Below are 27808 nucleotides of genomic sequence, written 5' to 3'. Positions count from 1 at the left end.
ATATAAAGATGGAGCCGGAGTCAGGGAGGTCGGGGAGGTCGGGGAGGTCGGCGGGCGGCTGGATGGACGGAAGAGGGCAGGTTTTATTGGTTTGCTTTGTACGAATGCGAAGCTGCTGAGAGCAAACAGAGGAGACGTGAAGGCAGACAGCATGTCCTGGAGGGTCAGGTGGGACGGAGCGGCGCCGCGCCTCCACCCGTCAGCAGCAGCCTGTGACGGCGGCGTGGGCTCACCTTGACCACAGAGAGGATTTCTGTTTCCTGAGACTGAGCAGAGTATTAGATTCTGATTACTCTGACAGAAGCGGCCGGTTATTGTAAGTCTGCATTACCTTGTGATGGCTGCACACAGCACACTCAGTCGCTTTCCAGCAGAGGATTATGGGAAATCTCTGTGCCTGAACTGGCCCGTGCTCACAGAGAGCCGATCTGTCGGTGTGTAATGGCTCGTCTGCAGGCCTCCCCCCGCCTGCTTCCCTCTGTGATTCTCCGCTCATTGATTGCTTGTTTTATAGAAATGAATTGCAGCGGCCGGCGCTGCGGGCCCGGCCCGGCGATACGGCCATATCGCTGCAAATTCAATACGCAGTTCAGCCTGCAGCCCAAGTGGCACTTAACACACCCTTCAAATAAATCCAAACAATTCCAGCAGGGGGGGATGGGAGGAGGCGGCGGGGGCCCTGCCAGAGATAACAAGGCGTCCTGTGAAGAATGTACGGTATGCGGCCTCCATTACGCCGCACCGGCGACCGGGGCCTCGCCGGTCTGTGCCGCGGCCCGCGGCGAGTCCCGGGTGCCCCTCCGTCCCGTCCGCCGCCTCCGTCCCCGCTAATTGAGGCGGAGCCCGGCGGACTGTGCATTCCAGCCAGGATTAAAGGGATTGGATTCAGTTGCTGAGTGCGGCGGTTTTTAATGCCCGCCCCCTCCACGCGGTGGAAAGAGTGCGGTCTTTGTGACCGGCTCACCCGAGCCAACCCGGCCCCTCCTCCCCCCGCCGCCGCCGTGTCTCGGCACCATCTGACGGAGCGTGAGCGCGGACTGAACGAGCGCCTGCGAGCGTCCCTGCTCTGGCGCTGCTGCCGTGGAGCCTCTGAGCTCGGCACTCTTCCTGCTGCTCGGGCTCAGGGACTCCTGAATTAATCAAACACTTTTTCGGTTTGACCGGCCAGCCCTCGGTTTGAACAGAACCCCGCGGCGGCGGCTGGACTCCCGCCAGAGGAGCTCCGAGCGTTTGGCAGGTGGCCGGTGGTCATTTCCCACCCAGCATGCACCTGGGCTCAGGCCGCCTGGTCTTCGGTGAAAAACCCCGGTGGATTGAGAAGTGGGTCGTGGTGTTTCGACGTGATGCCGGAGCGGTAAAGTGGGTCACGGTTAACCGCGCCGGTTCTCTGGTTTGACTGGGAGACGGACCGAAACTGTTCAGGAGGCTGAGCCGATTCTGCTCTGATGTTCATTTTATTTTCTGATGAACATTGACATACGAGTGTAGAAGCAGGTGAAATGTTCTGTTAAAGCAGAACTGCAGAGGTTCTCTTCTATTTTCTGCTGATTATTCACTGTTTCAGAAATCAGAAACACTACAGTTGAAAGCAGTGTGAGGGCTGAACAGTGAAATGTGGGATTTTAATTAAAATAAATAACCAGGGACAATGTATTGAAAGCCATGGCAGCCATGATTATCAGTTAGGCAGACTTGTTGATTCAGACTTGAGGCCACTCTGCTTCCCTTCCTGGGTTCACTACTTTGCCTTTTCCTCTTTTGTTTTGGCTCATTTGTCTTGACAGGCTGACGTTCTCATTCAGCGGCTAATGAATTAAATATACGTTGCGGGCGTCGCTGCAGCCGGAGCGGCCTTGCATTAGCGGCACTGGATTCACCGAGCGCCGTTCTCTCCGACTGAAAGGAGCTCCTGACGGTAAACACAGCGAGCCCGAGCCGCTCACGGCGGACATTTCTGTGAGTGACGTGCATGAGCCTGTGGGCGGAAGCCCTGTTGTACGCCGGTGCGCGGCGCTCAGACTCCGTCAGAAGATCGATTTCGCCGCTCTCTATCCTTCGCGTCCACGGCAAGTCGAGCTCCAGCGGCCGGTCCGCACCGTCCCCTCGTTTCAGAGAACTGATTGATTTGAGCGCCGTTTACGCCGGACTGCCGTGGATATCGGGATTCTCACGACTGGCTGTGAGACAGGAAGCAATGCGCGTTCCGAGCGCAGCGTCCGCGGGGACGAGGCGCTAGCCAGAAATGGCTAATGAGCTAACCTTCTGCTTTACCGCCACATACCGCTCCATCATTAGCGCCGTGAGCTCCCAGGAGGGCCGGCGAGGGGAACCGGGCGTTCGTCCCCGTCCAGGAAGCAGAGACGTGAGACAAACAGTCAACACCCGAACGGCTGAAGGGCTGAAGGATCAACTCGCCAAACACAACCGGCGAGTTTTCAGCTCACATTCAGACAAAGTCTGGGTTTCCACATCTTCATGTGATCCAGTTCTCCAGCACCTCTGATCTGAACCCACCCAGAAAGCTTCATGTTGGTCCAAAACTAGTCCTCAACCAGTCCCTCACCTAAAAACTGGTCTGACTGTGCTTCATTCACGCTAGTTCCTGTCGTCAGTTTCTTTATCGTGTTGCTCTGATCAATTCCCAATAAAATCCAGGTTTTTCTCTGGGCTTCCGGTTTTCGCTTGCGGCTTTGAAAGGAGCGATATGATTGGTGGAGAGATGCCACCTGGTCTCCGCCCTTCTGATGCGCTCGTTTGTCTCTGATGTTTGATCCGGCGGGAGATTTCAGCTGCGTGAGTGGAACAACAGTGTAGAGCAGGAGATGAAGTGGAGGCTCCATTCCAGGCAGAAGAGTGAGGGATGAAAGGAAATATCAGTTGTGTAAAAAAGCTGAATCCAGTTCTGTTCTTCATGCATTAAAAAGCACCGTTTGGGGTTGATTTCTCTCAGACGAAAGAGGGAATTGAACGGATGTCCTCTTGTCCTCTCCAGGCGCCATCCTGGGACGCTCGGAGACCAAGCAGTGCGCCTACTACAACTCCAGCTGGGAGAAGGAGCGCACCAACCGCAGCGGCATCGAGCCCTGCTACGGCGAGAAGGACAAGCGGCGCCACTGCTTCGCCACGTGGAAGAACGTCTCCGGCGCCGTGGAGGTGGTGAAGCAGGGCTGCTGGCTGGACGACGTCAACTGCTACGACAGGTACGGCGAGGACGGACGGCGTCCGAATGCAGCTTTCAAAGAAACGCGCCGATCAGACGTCCCTGAGCCTGACGCTGTAGTCGTTTCTAAATCGACGTGAAGCTGCAGGCCTTCAGGAAAACTGAGGCTGAACATATCTGACCCTGGAGCGGCGGTTCACACCGCCGCTGCTGCCGCCGCCGTTTTCTCTGATTCCTGAGTGATAAAGCTGCAGTTCCTCTGCTCAGACGGCGCCGCCCCGCCTCCCCGGAGAGTCCCGGGCAAGTCCAGGGCGGCTGCCACTTCCTCTGGCTTTTATCTGATGTGTGTGTGTGTGTGTGTGTGTGTGTGTGTGTGTGTGTGTGTGTGTGTGTGTGTGTGTGTGTGTCCTCGACAGAAGCGAGTGTTTGGAGAAGAAGGACAACCCGGACGTCTTCTTCTGCTGCTGCGAAGGCAACATGTGCAACGAGAAGTTCCTGTACGCCCCTGAAACGCCTTCACAGGGCGACCCGCACCATTCCACCGCCTACAGTACGAACACACACACACACACACACACACACACACACACACACACACACACACACGGCAGCATCCCACAGTCAAGGACATACCGTGGATCAAACACCCTCGCCTCGGTTCATCCTGAGCAGGAACTGAGATCCAAATGATTTCCTACAGAATAAAGAGCCGAGTCCTTCAGGCTGCTGAGGACTGACTGTGGGTGACAGGGTGAATCCTCATCTCACCCTCAGCTGAGGTCCTGAACCTCAACCTGAGGGTCTTCCTGATGGAGCGTGAGAGAGTGGCTGAATGTGGCAGGTGGTGAATTCGGAATGCTTGTTATTGTCATTGCAACAAGTTACAAGTTACAATCAAATTACTGGGTTTAAAGATGCCCAGGCAGCTAATTACAGCGCTCCCAGTTATTAGTGAAACTGTTCACTCCACCGTGCCACCCTGACATTCCACTATGTCACCCTGACACTCCACTATGTCACCCTGACACTCCACTGTGTCACCCTGACACTCCACCAAACCACCTTGACACTCCACTGTGTCACCCTGACACTCCACCAAACCACCCTGACATTCCACTATGTCACCCTTACACTCCACTGTGTCACCCTGACACTCCATAGCACCCCGACACTCCACGGTATCACCCCGACACTCTACCGTATCACCCTGACACCCCACCGTATCACCCTGACACTCCACCATACCACCCTGACACTCCACCATACCACCCCGACACTCCACTGTGTCACCCCGACACTCCACTGTATCACCCCGACACTCCGCCGTATCACCCCGACACTCCACTGTATCACCCCGACACTCCGCCGTATCACCCCGACACTCCACCATATCACCCCGACACTCCACGGTATCACCCCGACACTCCACAGTATCACCCCGACACTCCACGGTATCACCCCGACACTCCACTGTATCACTCCGACACTGCACTGTGTCACCCTGACACTCCACTGTATCACCCTGTCACTCCTGCAGGCTGCAGGTCACACACAGTTCACTCTGCTGCTATTTTTGGCAGGCAGATTACGTTATGTCACGAGATGGATTTGGTAATCCTGCGTGTGTGTGTGTGTGTGGGGGGGGGGGTCAGTCCTCAGTTTGGATGCAGTGTGTGTATACTGTTCCTAGTGTGTGTGTGTGTGTGTGTGTGTGTGTGTGTGTGTGTGTGTGTGTGTCAGCTACACTCTCACCCTCTCCAGATCGGAGCTCTCCTGGCTCGTCTCTGTGTTTTCGTTCTTCATCCTGGTTTCCTCTCTTCCTCCTCGACACACACCCACATGTTCACCTGTCGTAATCTGGATTGAACTGGTTTTTGGGGGAGCTGCAGTGTGTTGATGTTTCCAATGTTCCTGTGAGACGGACGCCACTCCCCCGGTACCGATGCTCTCCCTCTCTCCACACAGCCACCTCCAACCCGTGCTCCCAGAAGCCCCAGCTCTTCAACACCCTGCTCTACATCCTGGTCCCCATCGTGGGCCTGGCCGCCGTCGTCCTCTTCTCCTTCTGGATGTGGAGGCATCACAAGCTGGCCTACCCGGCGGCCCTGGTCCCCACGCATGTGAGTGCCCTTCAAACCCTGCATCAACATCAAAAGTAACTAGTTACTCGGTCAAGTAACGTCTCGGGTAGTCCTCATCATGAACATTAGTGAGATTTTTCTCTTAACCAGATGGAAGGACTGTCATTTCCCAGCATGCCTTTCTTTTCTTTGAATTCAGAGGATAGAACACATCGATCAGGAGTAAAACAGTTCAGCGGTTCAGGATCTGAATGACAGTTTGACAACATCGGACTACAAGCTGTGACTCAGTGAACATTTCTGCTCAGATTGAGAGAGTTACATAAACTCCGTCAGTATGCCATCATCTGGATGTTCAGCTGGAGTTACATCACTTAGAGGAGGAAGATGCTCCATCATGTGGATGTTAGAGGAGGAGGATGCTCTATCATGTGGATGTTAGAGGAGGAAGATACTCCATCATGTGGATGTTGGAGGAGGAGGAAGATGCTCTATCATGTGGATGTTGGAGGAGGAGGAAGATGCTCTATCATGTGGATGTTAGAGGCGGAAGATGCTCCATCATGTGGATGTTAGAGGAGGAAGATGCTCTATCATGTGGATGTTAGAGGAGGAAGATGCTCTATCATGTGGATGTTAGAGGAGGAGGATGCTCTATCATGTGGATGTTAGAGGAAGAAGATGCTCCATCATGTGGATGTTGGAGGAGGAGGAAGATGCTCTATCATGTGGATTTTAGTGGAGGAAGATGCTCCATCATGTGGATGTTAGAGGAGGAGGAAGATGCTCTATCATGTGGATGTTAGAGGAGGAAGATGCTCTATCATGTGGATGTTAGAGGAGGAAGATGATCCATCTTGTGGATGTTAGAGGAGGAAGATGCTCCATCATGTGGATGTTGGAGGAGGAAGATGCTCCATCATGTGGATGTTAGAGGAGGAAGATGCTCCATCATGTGGATGTTGGAGGAGGAAGATGCTCCATCATGTGGATGTTAGAGGAGGAAGATGCTCCATCATGTGAATGTTGGAGGAGGAAGATGCTCCATCATGTGGATGTTAGAGGAGGAAGATGCTCCATCATGTGGATGTTAGAGGAGGAAGATGCTCCATCATGTGGATGTTAGAGGAGGAAGATGCTCCATCATGTGGATGGTGGAGGAGGAGGATGCTCTATCATGTGGATGTTAGAGGAGGAAGATGCTCCATCATGTGGATGTTAGAGGAGGAAGATGCTCTATCATGTGGATGTTAGAGGAGGAGGAAGATGCTCTATCATGTGATCGTTAGAGGAGGAGGAAGATGCTCTATCATGTGGATGTTAGAGGAGGAAGATGCTCTATCATGTGGATGTTAGAGGAGGAGGAAGATGCTCTATCATGTGATCGTTAGAGGAGGAGGAAGATGCTCCATCATGTGGATGTTAGAGGAGGAAGATGCTCCATCATGTGGATGTTGGAGGAGGAAGATGCTCTATCATGTGGATGGTGGTGGCCCAGGATCAGGGTTGTTGTGGTGTTTGTTGTTTTCTGTCATTGTGTCAGTTTCATGGTTTCACCCGGTTCACAGACGGGTCTTTAGATCAGTGACTCCATGTCGGCAGCAGGAGGAGTGAATCCGGTCCTGGTTTTCTGGTTTTCCTCCTCCTGGACGGTGTTTCCTGAAGGTGAAGACAGCTGTTTATTTCTCCCTCCACTGGACTCTGTCTACGTTAACCTGGAGTCTGTCTTGTCCATCCTGCTCGTCACATTGGATTTCAGACGAGCCGTTTTCGGCCCGTGGACCTTATGTTTGAAACCTGGAGGAAAAGCAAGAAGTCATGCTGAATTAGGACGGTGACTCTGTTTAGAGAAGGTCTTGCTTCTGGCTTTTCTTCCTGGTTTCTGCTGCTGCTGATTGGACAGACGCACCGTCCTCTCTCAGCTTCACACGTCTCTCCAGCTGTTTCGCTAAAGTCCTGATGAATGTGTGTTGTGCCGTGTTGATGCAGCAGCGGGAGGGGGGGCCAGAAAACCCCGGCTCAGCCTCCACCGTATGGGGGAGGAGTCGAGGCCTCTGCATTATTGATGAGGCTTTATATAGGCAAACACAACTAAACACAGAGACGCTGGCAGCAGAGGTGTGGGGGAGGAGGAGGCCGCTCCGCCCAGCTCCTCTCAACCCACTGACTGCATTCACATGGCGCTGAAGCAAGGCGGCGGGCAGAGAAGCAAGGCGGCGAGCAGAGGCAGCGAGCAGAGAAGCAAGGCCGCTAGCAGAGAAGCAAGGCGGCGAGCAGAGGCAGCGAGCAGAGAAGCAAGGCAGTGAGCAGAGAAGCAAGGCAGCGAGCAGAGAAGCAAGGCCGCTAGCAGAGAAGCAAGGCGGCGAGCAGAGGCAGCGAGCAGAGAAGCAAGGCAGCGAGCAGAGAAGCAAGGCAGCGAGCAGAGAAGCAAGGCAGCGAGCAGAGAAGCAAGGCAGCGAGCAGAGAAGCAGAGAAGCAAGGCAGCGAGGCGCTCAGAGGCTCATGAAGCTTCTGATTTGGAAACAGATCAATACAGTACATGAAACACGCTGCAGGAAGAGACCATCAGGTCACAAATACAGGACTGAGAACTCACAGGATCCGTGTGTGTGTGTGTGTGTGTGTGTGTGTGTGTGTGTGTGTGTGTGTGTGTGTGTGCGTGTGTGTGTGCGTCACCCTGAACACATTTAGTCTCAGTCTGTGATTAAACTGAGTGAAATGTGATGATTTGACGAACAGCAGGAGCCGTTCCTCCACAGCTGAGCTTTCTGAGCCGTTAGCCGTTAGCTTTCTGTCAAGCTAACGAAGCGTGCAGTCTCCATGATGCTCTGGGATTGATTGTTGTGCCTCAGTGGTCACAATTGATCCATGATCAGGACTCTGGAGAATCAGAGGAAGTGGAAGAAGCAGCTGGTTTAAAGCAGAGATAAACATATCATTCTGTTGATGATCTGAAGCTGTGGAGAACAGGAAGTTCGTTCTGTCGCAGCCTGTGACCTTAAAGAGGAATCCAGCTGTGGATCCTCTGGAGCTCCAGACCTGCCGCGGTAGAATCAGGCGGACTGATCACGTCGAGCCGAGTGTGTCGGAGTGTTTTGGCTCTCCCTCTCCTCCGGTGTGAAATACTGGAACTTCTCCCAGCGCGGTTCATCGTGGCTGCATATTTCCCACCAAGTGTCTACAATTCACACCACGGAGGGAGCTGACCTGAGCGCACACACACACACACACACACACACACACACACACACACACACACACACAAACACACACACACACACTGAAGCCAGCAGCTTGTCTCCTGGATCTGTGTTGTTGGAGAGTTTGGGTTGAGGTCTCTTGCTGCGGTGGATCTGTCCACTGCACATGTGAACCTATCTTCACTTCCTGAAGTAGTTCAAGTCTTTCGGGCACTAGGTGGCGCCGTTCCGGCTCGCCGACTCGACTCTCGGGCATCGCGCTGAGCCGTCAGAAGGCTTCCAGCTCAGAGATTCCTGTTCACAGCTCTTCAGGAGATATGAGGAGCAGGAAACACTCCTGGCTTCCCCGAGTCCACGAGCCCAGGAGACCAGCCTGTAAAGGACCAGGTCCTGGTCCAGGTCTACTTCTCACAGCCAATCAGGACCCTGGACTGCAGACCCTGTGGCTCCAGTTTGGACTCAGGAACCTTCTCCTCCTGCTAACTGTGGAAAAGCTGTGAACAGTGGAGTCTGGAGCCGGTTTCCTCCTGACTGAAGGTTGCAGCTGGGGCTGTCCAGGAGATAGACGGCTCCTCCCGCTCGGCTCAGTGGACCGGTCCTCCGTCAGCCTCCGTCAGCCTCCGTCAGTGGAGCTGCTGTGTGATTCGTGCCTCCGTCAGGTTATTGGAGCTTTGCTTTTCTCTGTCTTGGGTTGTTTTTCGGTGGTCTTTTCTTTCCGGCATCGTCCAGTGTGTCTCCAGCTGCTCTGTGTGGGAGCTCGATCATGCTTATTAACCCTTTATTAACCCCTTGTTAACCCCTTGTTAACCCCGCTCGGGACACTGAAGCAGGCTGGGGGCCTCTTGGGGAACCGTCTCCATCAGGCTCAGATAGGAATCAACTCTGTTTCCTCCTCTGACCGACAGGAAGTAGCAATAACTTCTCTGTTTGCTTCCTGTCTTCCTCTTCAACCAGCACGCCTTTCACATTATGGTGGAGGTAAGAGCAGCTCCCCTCAAGTCCAGACACTCACTTCCCCCTTTTATGGGTTCATAGTTTGAATCCTCCACGTCAACCCCAGACCACCTGCCTTTTTTTTTTCTTTCTTTCTTCTTTACTTTCCCGGCTGTGTCTTGCTCACGTGGTTCGTGATGCATTTCTGTCTGCTGTCTGTGGCGCCTGGGTTCATTGCATGGATGGATGTCTTGTTTTCATGTCTCCCCTGCCGGAATCGTTTTGTGCATGGTGGAACTCAGCCAACACGGCTCTGAATGCAGCCCTCATTTTCTGTTTCCTGTGTATGTCCACCTGTAATGCTTCTGCAGCATATTGTGTGTGTGTGTGTGTGTGTGTGTGTGTGTGTGTGTGTGTGTGTGTGTGTGTGTGTGTGTGTGTGTGTTTGTCTGATGTGACCCAGTTTCACTAGATGCTATCTGTTGGACTGATTGCAGCCGAGGGGCTTCAGGCTGCAGCCGAGGGGCTTCAGGCTGCAGCTGAGGGGCTTCAGACTGCAGCTGAGGGGCTTCAGGCTGCAGCCGAGGGGCTTCAGGCTGCAGCCGAGGGTCTTCAGGCTGCAGCCGAGGGGCTTCAGGCTGCAGCCGAGGGGCTTCAGGCTGCAGCCGAGGGGCTTCAGGCTGCAGCTTGGGGCTTCAGGCTGCAGCCGAGGGGCTTCAGGCTGCAGCCGAGGGGCTTCAGGCTGCAGCCGAGGGGCTTCAGGCTGCAGCCGAGGGTCTTCAGGCTGCAGCCGAGGGGCTTCAGGCTGCAGCCGAGGGTCTTCAGGCTGCAGCCGAGGGTCTTCAGGCTGGCAGCCGAGGGGCTTCAGGCTGCAGCCGAGGGGCTTCAGGCTGCAGCCGAGGGGCTTCAGGCTGCAGCCGAGGGGCTTCAGGCTGCAGCCGAGGGGCTTCAGGCTGCAGCCGAGGGGCTTCAGGCTGCAGCCGAGGGGCTTCAGGCTGCAGCTCATACACTGATTAATCAGTCTAACATTATTCATCTATTCATGGGTCTGGTTGTTATCTGGGTTCTCTGCACTGACGGACCCAGATCCAGGCGGAGCCGGCCTGGAGGAGCAGCTCAGTGTAGCAGGTGGAGGTGTAACCCGAGGCGGCGGCGGTGGAGGGCGGGGGCGGGGCCCAACGGCGTGAGGCAGCAGGTTTTGTTTCCCGGTTTCCTGTGGTCTGCTGACCAAGTGTAATGAGGATCCGGTGGCTCCCACAGGACGCCGGGAAGAGATCCTCCTGGATCGGATCAGAGGAGGTCACCTCTCGGCCCCACAAATGGATCAGCCGTAACATTATGACCACGGGCGTTGGTCCCTCTGGTTCCTCTGGTGTCGCTGGTAGCATTGGTTCCACTGGTTCCTCCTGATTTTTAAAGTGTTCTCATTCTTCTAGCGGTTTGGCTCCTGTTGAGGAAGTTTCATCTCAGGGTTCGGTGTTTTGGACTCGTCTAAAGACCGTTCGTTCTCGTGTTCCACTCCCGTTCTGGATCTGTTGAAGTGCTGTGAGGAGCATCTCCAGGTTCTGAAGCACAGAGTGGAGGTGGAGGGTGGGTGGAGTCACGCTGGGACTGAGCCAGGAAGACACTGGCGGTCTTAATGTTGTGGCTGACGGTTGTATATGATACCTGGGTTGCTTGGTTTGATTGATCAAGAGGTCAAGAAGCCTGTGAAAGTGCAGACTGATGGTGGAGCTCAGGACCAGGAGGCCGTCTGGACCGCGGCGGCTCGTCTCCCCCGGTCTGACTGGAGTCAGGACTGACCTCTGACCTGAGACTGACCTTAACAAAGCTTGTTCTCTGACTTGTACAGTGAGGGATTGTGGGTAATGGAAAGGTCATCTAAAAATAATGACCACTGTTTGACCTGCAGTGAAGCAGGAATTTGCTTTTCTCCGGGTGTGAAGAGGCTCAGTGGAAAGTGAAGACTGATCAATCTGAACCAATAGAACCCGATCAATGGAACCCAGTCGATAGAACCCAACCGATAGAACCCTGTCGATAGAACCCAGCCGATAGAACCCAGCCGATAGAACCCTGTCAATGGAACCCTGTCGATAGAACCCGATGACTCAAGTGTTTATTTTTATTTTCTGGAGAAACGTGGGCTTTTGACCCAAGACTTTATTTTATCGTGTGTGTGTGTGTGTGTGTGTGTGTGTGTGTGTGTGTGTGTGTGTGTGTGTGTGTGTGTGTGTGTGTGTGTGTGTGTGTGGGCGCGGGCGCGAGCGGGCGGTCGGTCTGTAGGGGGTCTTCAGAGGGAACTTGGGTCTGTAGGGGGTCTTCAGAGGGATCCTGGGGGCCTCTCTCTGTTTTTTTTTCACCCCCGGTCCCTGTGTCCCTGTCCCGCGGTCCTGGCTGGCCCTCTGTCCCTCAGTTGTCCCCCCTCCGTTCCATCGGGGCTCTTGGCTTCTCCTGCTTTCTCTTTCCTTTGTGTGGGATGAGCATGAATCCAGAGCACACGCATGACCTTCGACCTGCCAGGCTCTGGAGCCGCCGGTTCGTCTGCTCCCATGCAGTCAGACTGGAACCTGTCCAGCTCCAGTCTGGCTGCCTTGACCCCTGAACCTTCACCCCTGAACCCTGCTCGTCCTCAAAACCGTGGAGAAAACTGCTACCGTTACCGAACCTAAACATGAGGAAGCCTGTAGCATGAAGCCGGAGGAGGAGCTGGATTCAGAGCGGATCAGTAATCAGGGACTGGATCAGTAATGGGAACGGATCAGTAATCAGTGACTGGATCAGTAATCAGTGACTGGATCAGTAATCAGGGTGGATCAGTAATCAGGGACTGGATCAGTAATCAGTGACTTGATCAGTAATCAGGGACTGGATCAGTAATCAGGGTGGATCAGTAATCAGGGAGCGGATCAGTAATCAGTGACTGGATCAGTAACCAGGGACTGGATCAGTAATCAGGGTGGATCAGTAATCAGGGAGCGGATCAGTAATCAGTGACTGGATCAGTAATCAGTGACTGGATCAGTAATCAGTGACTGGATCAGTAATCAGGGAGCGGATCAGTAATCAGGATGGATCAGTAATCAGGGAGCGGATCAGTAATCAGGGTGGATCAGTAATCAGGGAGCGGATCAGTAATCAGGGTGGATCAGTAATCAGGGAGCGGATCAGTAATCAGGATGGATCAGTAATCAGGGAGCGGATCAGTAATCAGGGAGGATCAGTAATCAGGGAGCGGATCAGTAATCAGGATGGATCAGTAATCAGGGAGCGGATCAGTAATCAGGGTGGATCAGTAATCAGGGAGCGGATCAGTAATCAGGGACTGGATCAGTAATCAGGGACTGGATCAGTAATCGGGGTGGATCAGTAATCAGGGACTGGATCAGTAATCAGGGTGGATCAGTAATCAGGGACTGGATCAGTAATCAGGGACTGCATCAGTAATTATGGACTGGATCAGTAATCAGGGACTGGATCAGTAATCAGGGTGGATCAGTAATCAGGGACTGGATCAGTAATCAGGGACTGGATCAGTAATCAGGGAGCGGATCAGTAATCAGGGTGGATCGGTAATCAGGGACTGGATCAGTAATCAGGGACTGGATCAGTAATCAGGGTGGATCAGTAATAAGGAAGTGGATCAGTAATCAGGGAGTGGATCAGTAATCAGGGTGGATCAGTAATCAGGGACTGCATCAGTAATCAGGGACTGGATCAGTAATCAGGGTGGATCAGTAATCAGGGACTGGATCAGTAATCAGGGAGCGGATCAGTAATCAGGGACTGGATCAGTAATCAGGGAGCGGATCAGTAATCAGGGACTGGATCAGTAATCCGAGTGGATCAGTAATCAGAGTGGATCAGTGATCAGGGAGCGGATCAGTAATCAGGGAGCGGATCAGTAATCAGGGTGGATCAGTAATCAGGGACTGGATCAGTAATCAGGGACTGAATCAGTAATCAGGGTGGATCAGTAATCAGGGACTGGATCAGTAATCAGGGACTGGATCAGCAATCAGGGTGGATCAGTAATCAGGGACTGGATCAGTAATCAGGGACTGGATCAGTAATCAGGGAGCGGATCAGTAATCAGTGACTGGATCAGTAATCCGAGTGGATCAGTAATCAGAGTGGATCAGTGATCAGGGAGCGGATCAGTAATCAGGGAGCGGATCAGTAATCAGGGTGGATCAGTAATCAGGGACTGGATCAGTAATCAGGGACTGAATCAGTAATCAGGGTGGATCAGTAATCAGGGACTGGATCAGTAATCAGGGACTGGATCAGCAATCAGGGTGGATCAGTAATCAGGGACTGGATCAGTAATCAGGGACTGGATCAGTAATCAGGGACTGGATCAGGGACTGGATCAGTAATCAGGGAGCGGATCAGTAATCAGGGACTGGATCAGGGACTGGATCAGTCGGTAGAGGGGTGACGTTCAGCTGCTCTCGGCTCCTCAGGCTGAGTCTGAAGCTCTTCAGCAGCCGTTTCTCTCTTCATTCTCCCGTTTTCTCAAACAGAGCTGAAGGATGCCTGTCCCCTCTGTCCCCCCCTGTCTCTGCAGGACCCCGGTCCCTCGCCCCCGTCCCCCCTGCTGGGACACAAGCCGCTGCAGCTGCTGGAGGTGAAAGCCAGGGGGCGCTTCGGCTGCGTGTGGAAGGCCCAGCTGCTGAACGAATACGTGGCCGTGAAGATCTTCCCCATCCAGGTACTGGTCTGAATCCCGCCCCCAGCCTGAACCCCCGCCCCCCCCCAGGGGACGAGGGACGCCGCTGAGCGTCCGCTCTGAGTGATGAGGACGTCTCTGTGTCCCCCTGTGCAGGACAAGCTGTCCTGGCAGAACGAGTACGAGATCTACAGCGTGAACGGCATGAAGCACGACAACATCCTGCACTTCATCGGCGTGGAGAAGAGGAACAACAACCTGGACCTGGAGCTGTGGCTCATCACGGCCTACCACGACAAGGTGAGTCCGGAATCACTACTGATACTGACCGGGGTCAGTCCTGACTGGGGTTACTAGTTACTGGACCAAGATGTTCTGTAATCTGGACATTAAAGGAAGGAAGATGCTCTGTAGAGTATTTGCAGTCACGTGACCCGGGAGTTGGCAACCGGAATACCGCCGCCATGTTGGAGTGAAAACAACCAGTGATACGCGGTTTCGTTCATAGAGAGTAGAGCACGTTCGGTGTTCTCTAATGTTGAAAATGTCGACTGATGAGGAGAGTAGGGATATTGTTGTGTCGTCAGATCAAGTGGACAATCTTGACGTAACACACAAAGACCGATACCAGGAGAAACTACGGATTTCAGGCTGCAGCAGGACCCGGACTTGAATCCAGCCGCCTGTTCCAGCCATGCACGGCTGAGACTCAAGAACTCCCCGATCCAGAGTAGCGGACATTTACAGTTATCTAATCGACCGTTCTTCAGCGTACACAAAAGCAGAGACGAGGGCGTACACGAGCCTGGAGTCCTACAAGTATTTTGTTTCCGGCTTTGTGGAGCACTGAGACAGTATCGAATCGGCAACACGGACAACGCTCTCGTAAAGTCTGAGTTGCGTAGATCTGCTAACTTACATGTCAGAGTTAAACTCCAGACCAAAATAGACTTGTTCATCATTAACCTGTTCGGCCCGACGGTCCAGCAGCTGAATGTAAAAAGTGACTGAAATGCTGTGAGGATGATTTCTTTCAATTGTGTCTCAATCAAGAAGCCTTAATCTCACTGACTGAACGCTCCAGCTGCACTTTGATGTCCGAGTGTTTTTTTATAACAACTTTAAATCCAGATGCAACAATTTGACACGCCTCCCTCACCTGCACCTCCAGACACAAAACTCAACGCAACACAACATCCGTTTGCTCCACCGCGACATATTGGGTCTCATATGACACTAGAAAATCTACACTTTAAGAGACAGCAGGCAGAATCTTCTCTGAGCCGACCGCCTCCCATCAGCGGCAAAACAAACCCAAAACCGATCATCACATTGCACAGCCAGCACCTCAGATCGCATGTTTCTCACACACTTCTTCACCAAACCTCAAAGCTGTTCACACCAAACGCAACATATTTTATGTCCTTACCGTTTTGTGGTAATTTTCCATCTATCCACGCTCCTCTGACCAAAATTAGGGAAATAATCCTCTAGAATAGTGAAAGCGCGTCATACGCCTGACTGTTTGTTTTCACTCCAACATGGCGGCGACTGCCCAGCTTGCATTGCGAGGCCGGGTGTGTGACGTCACCTGTAAATACTGTATAGTCTGAAGGTCAGTGGGTCAATGACTCGGGCAGTTCGTCTTAGAGAAGGTCTCAGATTAGACGAGTCGGATCCGGATCTGAGTTCGGGCGAGCTTTGACCAGACATACTGATGTGAAGGTCCCTGAAGTGGACTCTGATCCGGATCACGGAGTTCTGTTGTCAATGTCCCTGAAGTGGACTCCTTGCTGCGTGAACAAAGTTTGAAAAGTGAAAGGCTGTGGGCGTGGCGGCGACGGGAAGCAGCAGGAACCTGCCGGAGAGCCTGGTTCCTCCTGGGCTGCAGCCGTCTGGACCTTCAGAGTTTGATTGGTGGTCAGTGTTTTCACACTGCAGCCGCAGGCTGCCCTCCTGTGGACGCTCGGGGGAACTGCAGCTGTCTGTGGCCTTGCCAGAAGTGACCTTGTGTTGCGTTGACATACATTATGTAAGAACAAAGATGGTGGGGAGAGGATGAGGAAGCAGAGGGATGCTGGGAATCTGGGCTCCTCATGCTGCTTTTATTTTGAAATCTCATCAATCTCATGCTCATTTCTTTTGAAAGTAATACTTTTTCAAATTGGACAAAATCAAATGTGTGTGAATGTCCATCCTGAATGTGTCCATCCTCTCTGACCGTGTCCATTGTCTCTGGCTTTTCCCGTCCCCGTCCAGGGCTCCCTGACAGACTACCTGAAGGCCAACGTGGTGTCCTGGAACGAGCTGTGCCACATCGCCCAGACGGCGGCCCGCGGCCTGGCCTACCTCCACGAGGACATCCCGGGACACAAGGACGGACACAAGCCGTCCATCGCTCACCGGTGAGCCGTCCGTCCGGGACAGCCGTCCCCTCCGGTACGGAGTCCCTGCCGATGCTCCTTGAACTGGGCGTCTTTGTGTTTCAGAGACATCAAGAGCAAGAACGTTCTGCTGAAGAGCAACCTGACGGCCTGCGTGGCCGACTTCGGCCTGGCGCTCAAGTTCGAGGCCGGGAAGTCGGCAGGAGACACTCACGGACAGGTAGACGCCTCAGGGTCCGTCTGGAACCCTCCTCGCTCTCTCCCTCCTGACCGCTCTTGAACTTTGACCCGCTGAAACAGGTGGGGACCCGTCGCTACATGGCCCCTGAAGTCCTGGAGGGCGCCATCAACTTCCAGCGCGACGCCTTCCTGCGTATCGACATGTACGCCTTCGGCCTGGTGCTGTGGGAGCTGGCGGCGCGCTGCACGGCGGCCGACGGTGAGGCTGGGGGCGGCGCCGCCAACGCTGGTCCGGTCGGTCTCTCCGCTCGCTGATTCCAGCGCCTTGTGCTTCCAGGTCCGGTGGACGAGTACATGCTGCCGTTCGAGGAGGAGGTGGGCCAGCACCCGTCCCTGGAGGACATGCAGGAGGTGGTCGTCCACAAGAAGCTGCGTCCCTGCTTACGGGACTGCTGGCAGAAACACCCGGTGAGCCGCCGCCCCCCCCTTCCCCTCGGAGCTCGCCGTGGCTCCCGGACTGACGGTCCTCTGTCCCTCAGGGTCTGGCCATGCTCTGCGAGACCGTGGAGGACTGCTGGGACCACGAGGCCGAGGCCCGCCTGTCCGCCGGCTGCGTGGAGGAGCGCATCGGCCAGATGCAGCGCCAGGCCCCCGTCGTCGGCCCCGAGGAGATCGTCACCGTGGTCACCATGGTGACCAACGTGGACCTCCCGCCCAAGGAGTCCAGCTTATGATGGGCCGGTCGGCGCAGAGAACCCGGAGAACCGGATGGGCGCCGGGGGACGAGGCCGGCCCTGGCTGGTCGGCCCGGCGTCGCTTCTTCTTCTTCTTTGGATTTACTTTGGTCTTTTTCCTCCGTTGTTTTTGTTTGTTTTCCTCCTTTAAGTGCGGGCCGCTACTCTGGTTTAGGAAACAGCCTTCGGCCGCCCCCGCCCGCCTCCACCCGCCCCCGAACGGCCCCACCCACCCCCACATCCCCCACCTGCCCCCGACATCCGCCTCATCTTCATATGCGTGCCTGAGGATCGGAGACTTCATCCGAGTGTTCAGGACATCCGAGTGTTCAGTGACAGAGCTGGAGTACACACACACACACACACACACACACACACACACACACACACGCACACGCGCAGGAAGCCGATGTGTGCTGCTGGATCTCCACGGCGGAGGGAGGGGCTCCAGCAGCGGCTCTCCGAACCTTTGCTGTCTTTTTGAAGAGACGACTATCGTTCTGCCGATGAGCAGACGGCTCCTGAATGTCGATGGTGTCTTGCTGCTGTACATAGTGTATTAAGGACCCAGGACCCAGACCACTTGGTAATCAAGCTTATTTTAAAAGGGGGGGAGGGGAGGGTGGAGGGGGGTCCATTTTCAAGCATTACGACGATAAAAAAAACCATAAACCTCCTTCAACCAGGTATACCTCAGTTCAGACGGACGGTTTAAATGAGTCCCTCTCCTGTTCACGGTTCCTCGTCCCCCCTCCCCCCCGATCTCCTCTTCTTCGGTTCCGATCTGGTCTTGGATGGTGAACTTCCTCCCTCCTCTCCTGGTTTTTCTCTCGGGGGTCTCCGGATCGGGGGACCGAAGCGGTGGTTTCAGGTGATTTAGCTCTTTGGTTTGCAGTGTCAGCCGTCGGCGGAGGAACCAGGAGCCTCGCCTCACCTCGCCGAGCTTCGCTCCGGGGGGTTCGGACATTCAGAGTACGGGGTGATTTACCCACAACCACCATGTCAAACTCTTGGAACAGATCCTTTCTTTTGATATTTGGTGAAATCCGTTCTGTGTTGTGATGATTCTATTTAGGAAAAAGAACAAATTGCGTGGGCCGCCGTGTTGCCCTGGGCGGGGCTTCAGACTGGGTGCACTGGGCTTCATGTTGGACCTGCACCTGGATTTAGCTGAGCCAGCTTGCTTTCCATTTGATTTTCCACAGATTTTCATTTCTTCTGCTCTCTTTTGATACACCTCAGGAATCTTTGCTACTCACCACACCTCCCCCCCTCCCCCAGCAGCTCCCCTCCCCCGCCTCGTCTTGCCCGGTCAGGGTTCGGCCGCCGTCCGCTCGCTCGCGGAAAGGTCTCACAGCTGCTCTGCTGGGAAGTGAAACGTTTCCTCAAACTCCAGAAAGTCAGTTTTCCCCTTTCTGTCCGATGTGTTTCCACCACTGGATGTAACTTGAGTGTAGTTAGTGGACAGAAGAGCAGCTGTCTTTCTGACGGCCTGACTGACCGACGATTCGACGGACTGACGGTCTGAGGTACTGATAGTCCGACAGAGCGATGGATGGATAGATTGATGGTCTGACGTACTGACGGCCTGATTGAACGACGGTCTGACGTACCGATGTACTAACGGTCTGATGGCCTGACGTACCGATGTACCCATGGCCTGATAGGTCGACGATCTGACGTACCGATGGACGGACAGTTTGATAGAACAATGGTCAGAAAGAACGACGGCCTGATGTACCAACGGCCTGACGTACCAACGGCCTGACGTATCGACGTACCCATGCCCTGATAGAACGATGGTCTGACACGCCGACAGCCTGACGTACTGACGATCAGACATACCGACGGCACCGACTTACCCATGCTCTGGTAGAACGATGGTCTGACATGCCGACAGCCTGACGTACCAATGATCTGACGTACCGACGGTCAGACATACCGATGGCCTGACGTACCAACGATCTGATGTACCGACGGTCAGACATACCGACGGCCTGACGTACCGACGGTCTGAGGTACCGACAGAGCGACGGTCCTGCCGACTCCTCGGGCTGAGGCGAGCGGCGCTCCCCTTTCTTTCATCCTGGTGCCATTTCTACGGATCCACATTAGTTCCTCTTGTAGATGTCAGGCAAAACGGATGTATCTGTCACTGTTGTGGAAGCAACAGGGACATTTTTTTGAGTCTTTCTTTCCTCTGAGGGACATTGAACACTGGTGCCGGCAGACCTGCAGTCTCTCCTCAAGCTTCGGGACGGCTTCACAGAACAGTTTCAAATCAAGCCCCAACAGGAAGCATGAGGAAACTTCAGCCTCCCGTCTTCATGGCGGTGGAGGAGCAAACGGAAACCGTCAACACCGTCTCATTAGATTAAATATTGTCAGTTTGGCCAACACTAAAAGAAAGCTTTCATTGGCAGAAAGGCTTGAAACGCAGCGGCAGGTTATTGATCTCTGACCATGAAAGCGGTTTAGCTGGACGGAGTCTTGACGCTGCTGGAGCCGTTACCCAGAGTCCACTGTTGAACGGAGGTAGATGCTGAAGGAAGAACGGGACTGTGGCGCGTTTCTGTCCGCTAGCCTAGCTAACGCGTCGCCATCGCTTCAGCAAACGGGAAGTAGAAGCCATCATCTCACTGAACGTATTGTAGCACGAGCTCAATAGTCACTCGGACCCTGCTTCTGGACGCCGCTGCCGACCCGCCTCCTGATCGGGATCGAAGCCCGGCGGCGCTACCTCACTCGCAGGGACTCTCCAAACCCACCAGACTCCCGGTTCCTCCGGCAGAACCCTGCTCCACGCGACGTACGGAATCCAGCAGAAGTTTCCTCATGTGAAGAGCTCTCCCCCCGGACGCGGCGTTCGGTTGAACGGTGTCCTTTTCCCGGCGGCGCCGGAGGACCGGCGCTCGGCTTGAATTCAAACTGCTCTCAGAATCCGGTCCGAACCAGCAAACACCATTCAGGGATTCAGTACTATGCTTTTCTAAGTTCTAGCGAGTGATATGCAACCAGTGCCGCAAACTACCCTACACCTCTGTAGGACCAGCTGCAGGAGTGACTTTCAACCCACACACACACACACGCACGCACACACACACACACAGAAACACACAAATAACTTGTAGCATTGTTTTTTTGTTTCTTTTTTTTAATCCGTGACCTTGCATATTGATATGTTCTGTATTTATTTTTTAATTTACTGGCCTGAGGTTTTGGGGATCAGAGCTCAGGTGCCACTCGGACTGAACAGTCGGCACCGTTTATGGTTGTTGTTGTTGTTCTTGTTGTCGTTGTGGGTGGGGGAGGGGGGGTGTTCAGTTGTAATTCAGGAAATACTTTAATTCAAAAGAAAACAGATATAAACTGTAACATGCTTCTTTCTATTCAGTCTTTGGACAAAAATGACCGAGAATGAATGTCCTCCAGACTCCTGGACCCAGTATTTGTCCCGTGGTGGATTGGTGAGCCCGGCCCCGTGTACCGCTAGAGGGCTTTGCGTCTGGCTGCTTTGGTGTGATCGTTCCCCGTCCCGGCGGGAGCCGCGCCGTGGCGCCGGTGGACGTCCATCCCGCCGCCTCCCTCCTGCTCCAACCAAAACACAAACCTCCTCCACCTTCAGTCCATCCCGGTCCCCCTCCAGACCTCCGGCTTCCGGCTGCCAAACCAAATCCTGGTTCCCTCAGGTCCAGTGAAGCGGGGCGGAGGGGGGCTGAGGAGTGTTTCCTTTCACTCCAATTCCAGTTCCAATCAGGATTGGTTTCATTAAAGAGATTTGCTTCATGAGAACCCGGATCCTCAATCCAGAGGATTTCCTGATGGGATCGGCTCATCAATGGTCTGATTGGTTTCAGGGCAGATCTCTGGATCTGGTTCCTGGTCGGAGCGGTTCTCTGCCCTGGGATGGATCTCCACCGCGGGCCGGCTGTCCGTCTCCCTCGGGCGACCCCCTCCAGCCCAGCACCTCCCCCTGCTGTGCTTACGAACCCCTCCGTTTGTACCATTTGTGTCTTGTTGCCCCCCTATTTTAAGCAGTCTAGGATCTGTACAGACATAAACCCTGTATCAACTATATACTCTGAGCTGAATCTTTATAAGTGCGTGTTGAACTTCAGTGTTTCCTCTACATTCATTTATACTTTTCTGGTGTTTCCACTCCGAAGCGAGGCGACGAGCCTCCACCAGAAACAACCTCGAGTTGTCTGAAAGCGAGCGGCTCCTTGGAGTCCTAAAGAAAGCACTTCAGGTTCCTCAGCAGAAGAAAACCAGCCCCCGGTGTACCGCAGGGAGCCCGCCTGGGGCCCCTGCTGTACATCGAGGGGGCCCCTGGCCTCAGGGAGCGCCTGCAGGGCCCTGCTGGAGCTCTGAGTGCAGTTGCAATACTGGTCTTGTGAGAACACCACCCTCCGCTGCAGGTGCTCCGTTCCAGCATCCCCCCCACCCCACCCCCCCTGCCCCCCCGGCCGTCGGTCCGGGTTTTTCCAGGAGGCATCGACTCCACTGACCTCGCCGCAGGACGATCATCTCCTCTGGACGCTCCGTTGGGTTGCCAGGTGTGAAATTTGTAAAAAAAAAAAAAATGGAAAAAGACAAAAACACTACAAGCGACCCCACATTTCTGGAGGCTCTGGAGTGGCGGCGCTGATCCAGGACCTGCTGGCTCTGCTGACCCCGACCACCAGGGCGGCGCTCTGCAGAGCTCCGAGACTGGACATGAGAAAGTAAGGTGGAGTACAAACGGCCGCCTGACCTCTGACCTCCGTCAGGTGACCGGAGGACCGGCAGGGAAGCGCCGCCGCCCAGCAGACCCAGAGCCCCGATCAGCGCCGCCACTCGCTTTTTATCAGCTGAAGTTGATCCACGTGATGTAAATAAATGTTTTTAGATTGTGACCGTCTGTTCCAGTCTTTTATTGGCTCTCTCACACACACACACACACACACACACACACACTGAACACCTGTGTTGGTCTGAATGTGGAGCGGTGTTTCCTGCAGGTTTTCCCCACCAGAGGGCAGCAGTGAGTCGAGAGGCGAGCAGTCAGGGTGGCAAAACCAAAACACTTCAGTCTTTCATGCTGGCGTAGTTTAACCGGCGGCGGCCGTTCGGTCCGGCTACTCGAAGGCGGACATGGCCCACTGCCTGACGTCCGTGGGGCATTGTGGGTATTTCTGCAGCGCCTCCATGATCTGGCCCTGGTCCAGCATGAGCCTCATCAGCTGGTAGTCCTTCTGGGTCCTGGCCGAGGAGCCGTCCACGGGCCGGATCAGCTCCAGCTGCACGAGGTGTTCGAAGGCCTGGGGGGTGGGGGACAGTCCGTGAGACACTGGACAGCTTCATGTCTCTACCTGTGTGTGTGTGTGTGTGTGTGTGTGTGTGTGTGTGTGTGTTTACCTTCATGATGACTGGCTGCTCAAAGCTGTACATGGAGTTGGACTTCCTGTGCAGGAACTTCTTGAACTCTGAGCGGGACATAGACAGGACATGAAGCCGGAGCGTGGAGACAGAGGACACGGTGGAGACGGGGGACAGGGTGTCCAGGGGGCCGTTACCGTTGTGGACCATGTGGAAGTTGAAGGGTTCTCCCTCATACACGTCGTTGAGATGCTTCATGGCGATGAGCAGACACAGCTCCAATATGGACAAACCTGAGGAGACACTGGGTGAGTCTCCACACGACCTCCGACCTCTGGGGACACTGTGACCTCACCATGCAGCATGTTGACCCTGGAGTCGCTCAGAATCGTGCGGCTGGCGTCCAGCAGGTCCGAGGCGCCGATGAAGGGCTTGGAAAGAGAGACGCGGCTCAGACACAGAATCTGGAGGACAGACGACAGGAAGAAGGGACAAGAGGACAGGCGTCAACAGCGGGACAAGAGTCAGCAAGAGGACAGATGTCAACAACACGTCTGACGAGTCTCACCAGCAGCATGTGCAGCGAGCCGAAGTGTCTGCTGGAGTTGAAGTGTCTCCTCAGAGCGTCCTGAGCCGCCTGGTCTTCACACAGCGTCTGAGGACAGGAAGACACCGGGACAGAGACACGTGGACGGAGGAACCGGAGGAGCCTGAAGTGACCCGCTGTCCCCCGACGGGACGCCGCCTCCCACCTGCAGGCTGGCGCTCCACTGCGCGGCGAACGGCGCGTCGGGGAAGTCGTCCGGCAGGCTGAGCTGCGCTCGAACCCGCTCCAGGTACTGGCCGAAGCCGAGCGGGCTCAGCAGGTGGATCTGGCGGTGGGAGAACCGAGACTTGACCCGCTTCTCCAGCAGCTCCAGGACATCCTGCGAGGAGAGACGCCGTCACCCCCCGCCGCGGCGCCTCGGACGGAGAGGCGCCGGGCGGAGCTCCTACCAGCCTGCAGGTCAGGCCGACCACGGCCACCGGCGCCTGGGCCGACTGGGACACGTCCAGCAGGTTGTAGAGCAGCGTCTGGTTCTTGTGCTGCGTGAAGAGGTCGAACTCGTCCAGCACGAAGAGCACCGGCCGGCTGCTGCTGCGGTCGCCTGCAAACCAGCGCATCCAACCGGTCAGCCAGCAGGAACACATCCAGCCAACCGGTCAGCCAGCAGGAACACATCCAACCGGTCAGCCGGTACCAGCAGGGACACATCCAACCGGTCAGCCGGTACCAGCAGGGACACATCCAACCGGTCAGCTGGTACCGGCAGCAACACATCCAGCCAACCGGTCAGCCAGCAGGAACACATCCAACCGGTCAGCCGGTACCGGCAGCAACACATCCAGCCAACCGGTCAGCCAGCAGGGACACATCCAACCGGTCAGCCGGTACCGGCAGCAACACATCCAGCCAACCGGTCAGCCGGGACCAGCAGGGACACATCCAACCGGTCAGCCGGGACCAGCAGGGACACATCCAACCGGTCAGCCGGTACCAGCAGGGACACATCCAACCGGTCAGCCGGTACCAGCAGGGACACATCCAACCGGTCAGCCGGTACCAGCAGGGACACATCCAACCGGTCAGCCGGTACCAGCAGGAACACATCCAACCGGTCAGCTGGTACCGGCAGCAACACATCCAGCCAACCGGTCAGCCAGCAGGAACACATCCAACCGGTCAGCCGGTACCGGCAGCAACACATCCAGCCAACCGGTCAGCCGGTACCAGCAGGGACACATCCAACCGGTCAGCCGGTACCGGCAGGAACACATCCAACTGGTCAGCCAGCAGGAACACATCCAACCAACCGGTCAGCCGGTACCAGCAGGAACGAATCCAACCGGTCAGCCGGTACCAGCAGGAACAATGCCGAGCGTCGTCGTCGTCTGAACCTCCTCACCTTTCTTCAGCGCCTCCAGCAGGAAAACCAGATTCTCCGCAAAGCTTCCCTGAAACAGAAGGAAAAGGTTTATTATTGTGAAAGGACTCTGCTGAAGGTTTATTGTGAAAGGACTCTGCTGAAGGTTTATTGTGAAAGGACTCTGCTGAAGGTTTATTCTGAAAGGGAACTTACAAACACTCTGTCACCGACGACATTTTCCAGGTGAAGCTGCATGGTGATTTCTCTCAGAGCGATTCTGTCGTCTGTCTGCAGGAGACCTGCAGCAAACACACACAGTAACACACACACACAGTAACACACACACATCTTCAGGGGTTTTCTTTGGGCCGCCGCAGGTTCTTCCATTCCTCATTAAACGAGGAGAACCTCGTACCGTTCAGATGAACCTGTAGAAGGTTCTTCTGCACTCGGTCGTCGTCCAGCAGCTCCTTCAGAACGCTGTCGACCAGCTGCAGACACAGAGACCCGGCATGAGACCAGGAGGGTCCTCCCTGTTCAGGTCTTCACCCTGCTCCGGCCCCAGTCTGCCCCGGAGCCCCGTGTCAGGCCCCCTCACCGTGGTCTTCCCGGCTCCTCGCGGACCAACGATCAGCACCGAGTTGCTCTCCCCGTCCACAGCCGTCCGCTTCAGCAGGTCCAGCAGGCGCCTGGAGGAACACAGTCCAAACTACATTACCGGACGGGGGTCCTGGAGGTTCTCGGCCTCCAGACTGGACCAGTATTCTCTCTTAAGAACAGTACTGATCAGTTCCACCGACGCTGATCAGGAACCTACTTATACTGAGCCTCCATCGACTCCAGCCCGGCAGGGAGCCGGCGCCGGCAGAACCGCTCCCTCAAGATGGTCTGGACCTGGAAACAACAGGGACAGTCTGAGGGGACAGTCTGAGGGGACAGTCTGAGGGGTGTGACTGTTGTGTGAAGTGGACTGATCCACACCTGAGTGATACAGTCTCCTGTCAGCTGATGAGCTTCTTTCACCTTCGCCTTTCCAGCCATGATCCTGAGAGGAAACCAGAGGTTTAGAGGACAGTCAGACACACACACACACACACACACACACACACACACACACACACACACACACACACACACACACACACACACCTAAGCTTTGGAAAGTCACAGTGACGACTGACCAATAATTATGTAATCAGTTTGTTAATCAGTAAAAAACAACATATGGATCATTGATGCAGCGAGACACAACTTTAACTCCACACGTGTCAAAGTGAGGGAGAATTCTGCTCGACACCATGAAATAAGGCAGGATTTAGAGCAAAGTGTTCGAGCCGAATTAAAGACAAACTCTCGGTAATACGAGCCACGAGCTGACTTTCCTCTACGTTAAATTATTATTAGTTACAAATCAAAATCCCGCTTAATCTGTGTGGTTTTCTGAATGGAGTCTGGTGTCGCTCCTCCCGCCGGACTGCTTCAGCCAGTACGATCAAATCCCGCTGCTGATTCTGATTCTTCCCGTCAGGCTGACTGCTGGTTAAACTAACTCAACCAGCTTCTACTACTGCTAGTTAAACCAACTAAACCAGCGTCTACTGACCACACTTACCAGGAGACGGGTTGGAAACTCTTCGCGGGAAAACGGCACCGTGAAAAGTGACGACTTCCTGCTTTGACTGCGTGTCTGGCCGCTGATTGGCGGAGGCTCCGGGTGGGGGTGGAGCTTTGGTGGAGGTGGAGGCGGGGTTGTTGATACATTCGTTAATTTTCCAGTGTTTATCAGTGATCTGTGTCGTTTCACCAACAGCAAGCAGCAGTAGTTTACTGATTGTTGTTATTTGTTTTATTACTGTTCTATTAATAGTTTATTGATTATCATTTGTTTAGTTACTGTTGTATTCATCATTTGATTATTGTTATTTGTTCAATTACTGTCCTATTTATAGTTTAATTATTATTTGTTTGATTACTGTTCTATTAATAGTTTATTGATTTTTTTGTTTAATTACTGTTGTATTAATAGTTCATTGATTGTTATTTTTTGATTACTGTTATATTAATAGTTTATTGATTATTTTGTTTAGTTACTGTTATATTAATTGTTTGATTATTGTTATTTGTTAAATTACTGTTCTATTAATAGTTTATTATTTTTATTTGTTTGATTACTGGTATGTTAATAGTTTATTGATAATTATTTGTTTAATTACTGTTCTATTAATATTTTATTGATTATTGTTAATTGTTTGATTACTGATGTATTTATTGATTGTGATTTTCATTTGTTTATTTATCGTTATTGCAGATGTTTAGTCATTCATCCATCCATTCATGTTCCTTCTCAGAGTCACGGGTCGCCGGAGCCAAACCCAGCAGCTTTGCTCGAGGGCAGGGTCCACCTGGACAGACAGCCACTCGCACCTGGGGGCAGTTTAGGGTGATCAGTTAACCTCACATCATGTTTCTGGACGGTGGGAGGAAGGGAGGGAACCCTCACACACACGGAGAGAACATGCAATCTCCACTCAGAAAGGCCCCGGGCCCCGGCTGGGATTTGAACCCAGGACGTTCTTGCTGTGTAGTTGTTCATAATAAAGTGAATTTAAGTGGATCAGAATCATGAAAAGCCTTTTGAATCCTCGCTTCATGTCGTCTTTGTTGGAATTGTGGTTTCTGATGGATCTGATGGTGTTTTCTGGGTTGGACTGTTTCACCTGATCGTCATTTATAGGAAATGTTGGAGCCTCGCTGTCTTCCAGAATTCAGTGTTTCTCTGTGAGAACTTCAGAGGTTTTGCCAGATCAATCGGGGCAACGGCTCTCAGGACCCGACCCCCGTTTCAGTCACATGACTGTGGAGTTTGACTTCCTGCTCACAGACTCAGTGTTTGGCCCGAAGAATCCCTGAAGCTGAATTCACTCATCGTTTTGACCTTCAGGACGTCTCTGTTTCACTACGTTCAGGTTTGGTTTGGCTTTGCTCTGGTTTTTCAGTGTTTCATTCACAAACTGTGGGATTAACAGAGAAATGACACCAGCAGAGCCGCATGATGAGCGCCGGCTCTCCAGAGAAGTCTCTGATATTCAGCTTTCTCTTTATTGTTCTTACTCTGATAGACTGCTGAACACACACATTCATTTAATAAATTAACATCAACATGTTATCACCTTTCACCTCATCAATTCCTCCAAGTGTT

General features: G+C 53.9%; 3 protein-coding genes across 5 annotated transcripts in view; 2 read left to right on the top strand and 1 right to left on the bottom strand.

Annotated features, from left to right (window-relative positions):
• Window positions 1–22239, top strand: part of LOC115383689 (activin receptor type-2A) — a 28754-nt gene extending 6515 nt beyond the window's left edge. Inside the window, exons 2-12 of one of the 3 annotated variants that reach the window (XM_030085863.1) lie at window positions 2993–3205; window positions 3582–3710; window positions 5126–5280; window positions 9396–9419; window positions 13945–14088; window positions 14203–14346; window positions 16306–16451; window positions 16536–16650; window positions 16731–16869; window positions 16948–17078; window positions 17150–22239. In XM_030085863.1, the coding sequence (XP_029941723.1) occupies window positions 2993–3205; window positions 3582–3710; window positions 5126–5280; window positions 9396–9419; window positions 13945–14088; window positions 14203–14346; window positions 16306–16451; window positions 16536–16650; window positions 16731–16869; window positions 16948–17078; window positions 17150–17344 (1535 nt within the window). In that variant the 3' untranslated portion in view covers window positions 17345–22239. Of the gene's footprint in view, window positions 1–2992; window positions 3206–3576; window positions 3711–5125; window positions 5281–9395; window positions 9420–13944; window positions 14089–14202; window positions 14347–16305; window positions 16452–16535; window positions 16651–16730; window positions 16870–16947; window positions 17079–17149 lie in introns of all 3 variants that reach the window. The other 2 variants (XM_030085862.1, XM_030085864.1) reach the window with 2 other exon arrangements.
• LOC115383905 (scavenger receptor cysteine-rich type 1 protein M130-like) overlaps window positions 1–27808 on the top strand; it is a gene marked incomplete at its 5' end in the record, with an annotated part of 310771 nt that overhangs the window by 209415 nt on the left and 73548 nt on the right. The window lies entirely within an intron of this gene.
• On the bottom strand, window positions 22292–26274 carry orc4 (origin recognition complex, subunit 4). Its single transcript, XM_030085874.1, has 14 exons — window positions 26222–26274; window positions 25591–25654; window positions 25427–25503; window positions 25208–25298; window positions 25025–25100; window positions 24823–24908; window positions 24649–24697; window positions 23699–23850; window positions 23455–23628; window positions 23271–23357; window positions 23058–23166; window positions 22900–22995; window positions 22742–22809; window positions 22292–22644 (listed from the first exon to the last, which is right to left on the bottom strand). The coding sequence occupies exons 2-14, from the start codon at window positions 25648–25650 to the stop codon at window positions 22462–22464; spliced, it is 1308 nt and encodes a 435-aa protein (XP_029941734.1). The 5' UTR covers window positions 25651–25654; window positions 26222–26274; the 3' UTR covers window positions 22292–22461.

Source organism: Salarias fasciatus, assembly GCF_902148845.1.
Source record: "Salarias fasciatus chromosome 23 unlocalized genomic scaffold, fSalaFa1.1 super_scaffold_20, whole genome shotgun sequence".
NCBI classification, from domain to species: domain Eukaryota; kingdom Metazoa; phylum Chordata; class Actinopteri; order Blenniiformes; family Blenniidae; genus Salarias; species Salarias fasciatus.
This window is presented reverse-complemented; position numbering and strand designations above follow the sequence as displayed.

Bases quoted from the DNA above. Each gene is read 5' to 3' on its own strand.
- orc4 (XM_030085874.1), bottom strand. From the start codon at position 25,650: ATGGCTGGAAAGGCGAAGGTGAAAGAAGCTCATCAGCTGACAGGAGAC. The intron at 25,299-25,426 runs GTAGGTTCCTGA...GTGTTCCTCCAG, and splicing joins TCGATGGAGGCTCAGTATAA to GCGCCTGCTGGACCTGCTGA. The intron at 22,645-22,741 runs GTAAACACACAC...CCCACCCCCCAG, and splicing joins AGCAGCCAGTCATCATGAAG to GCCTTCGAACACCTCGTGCA.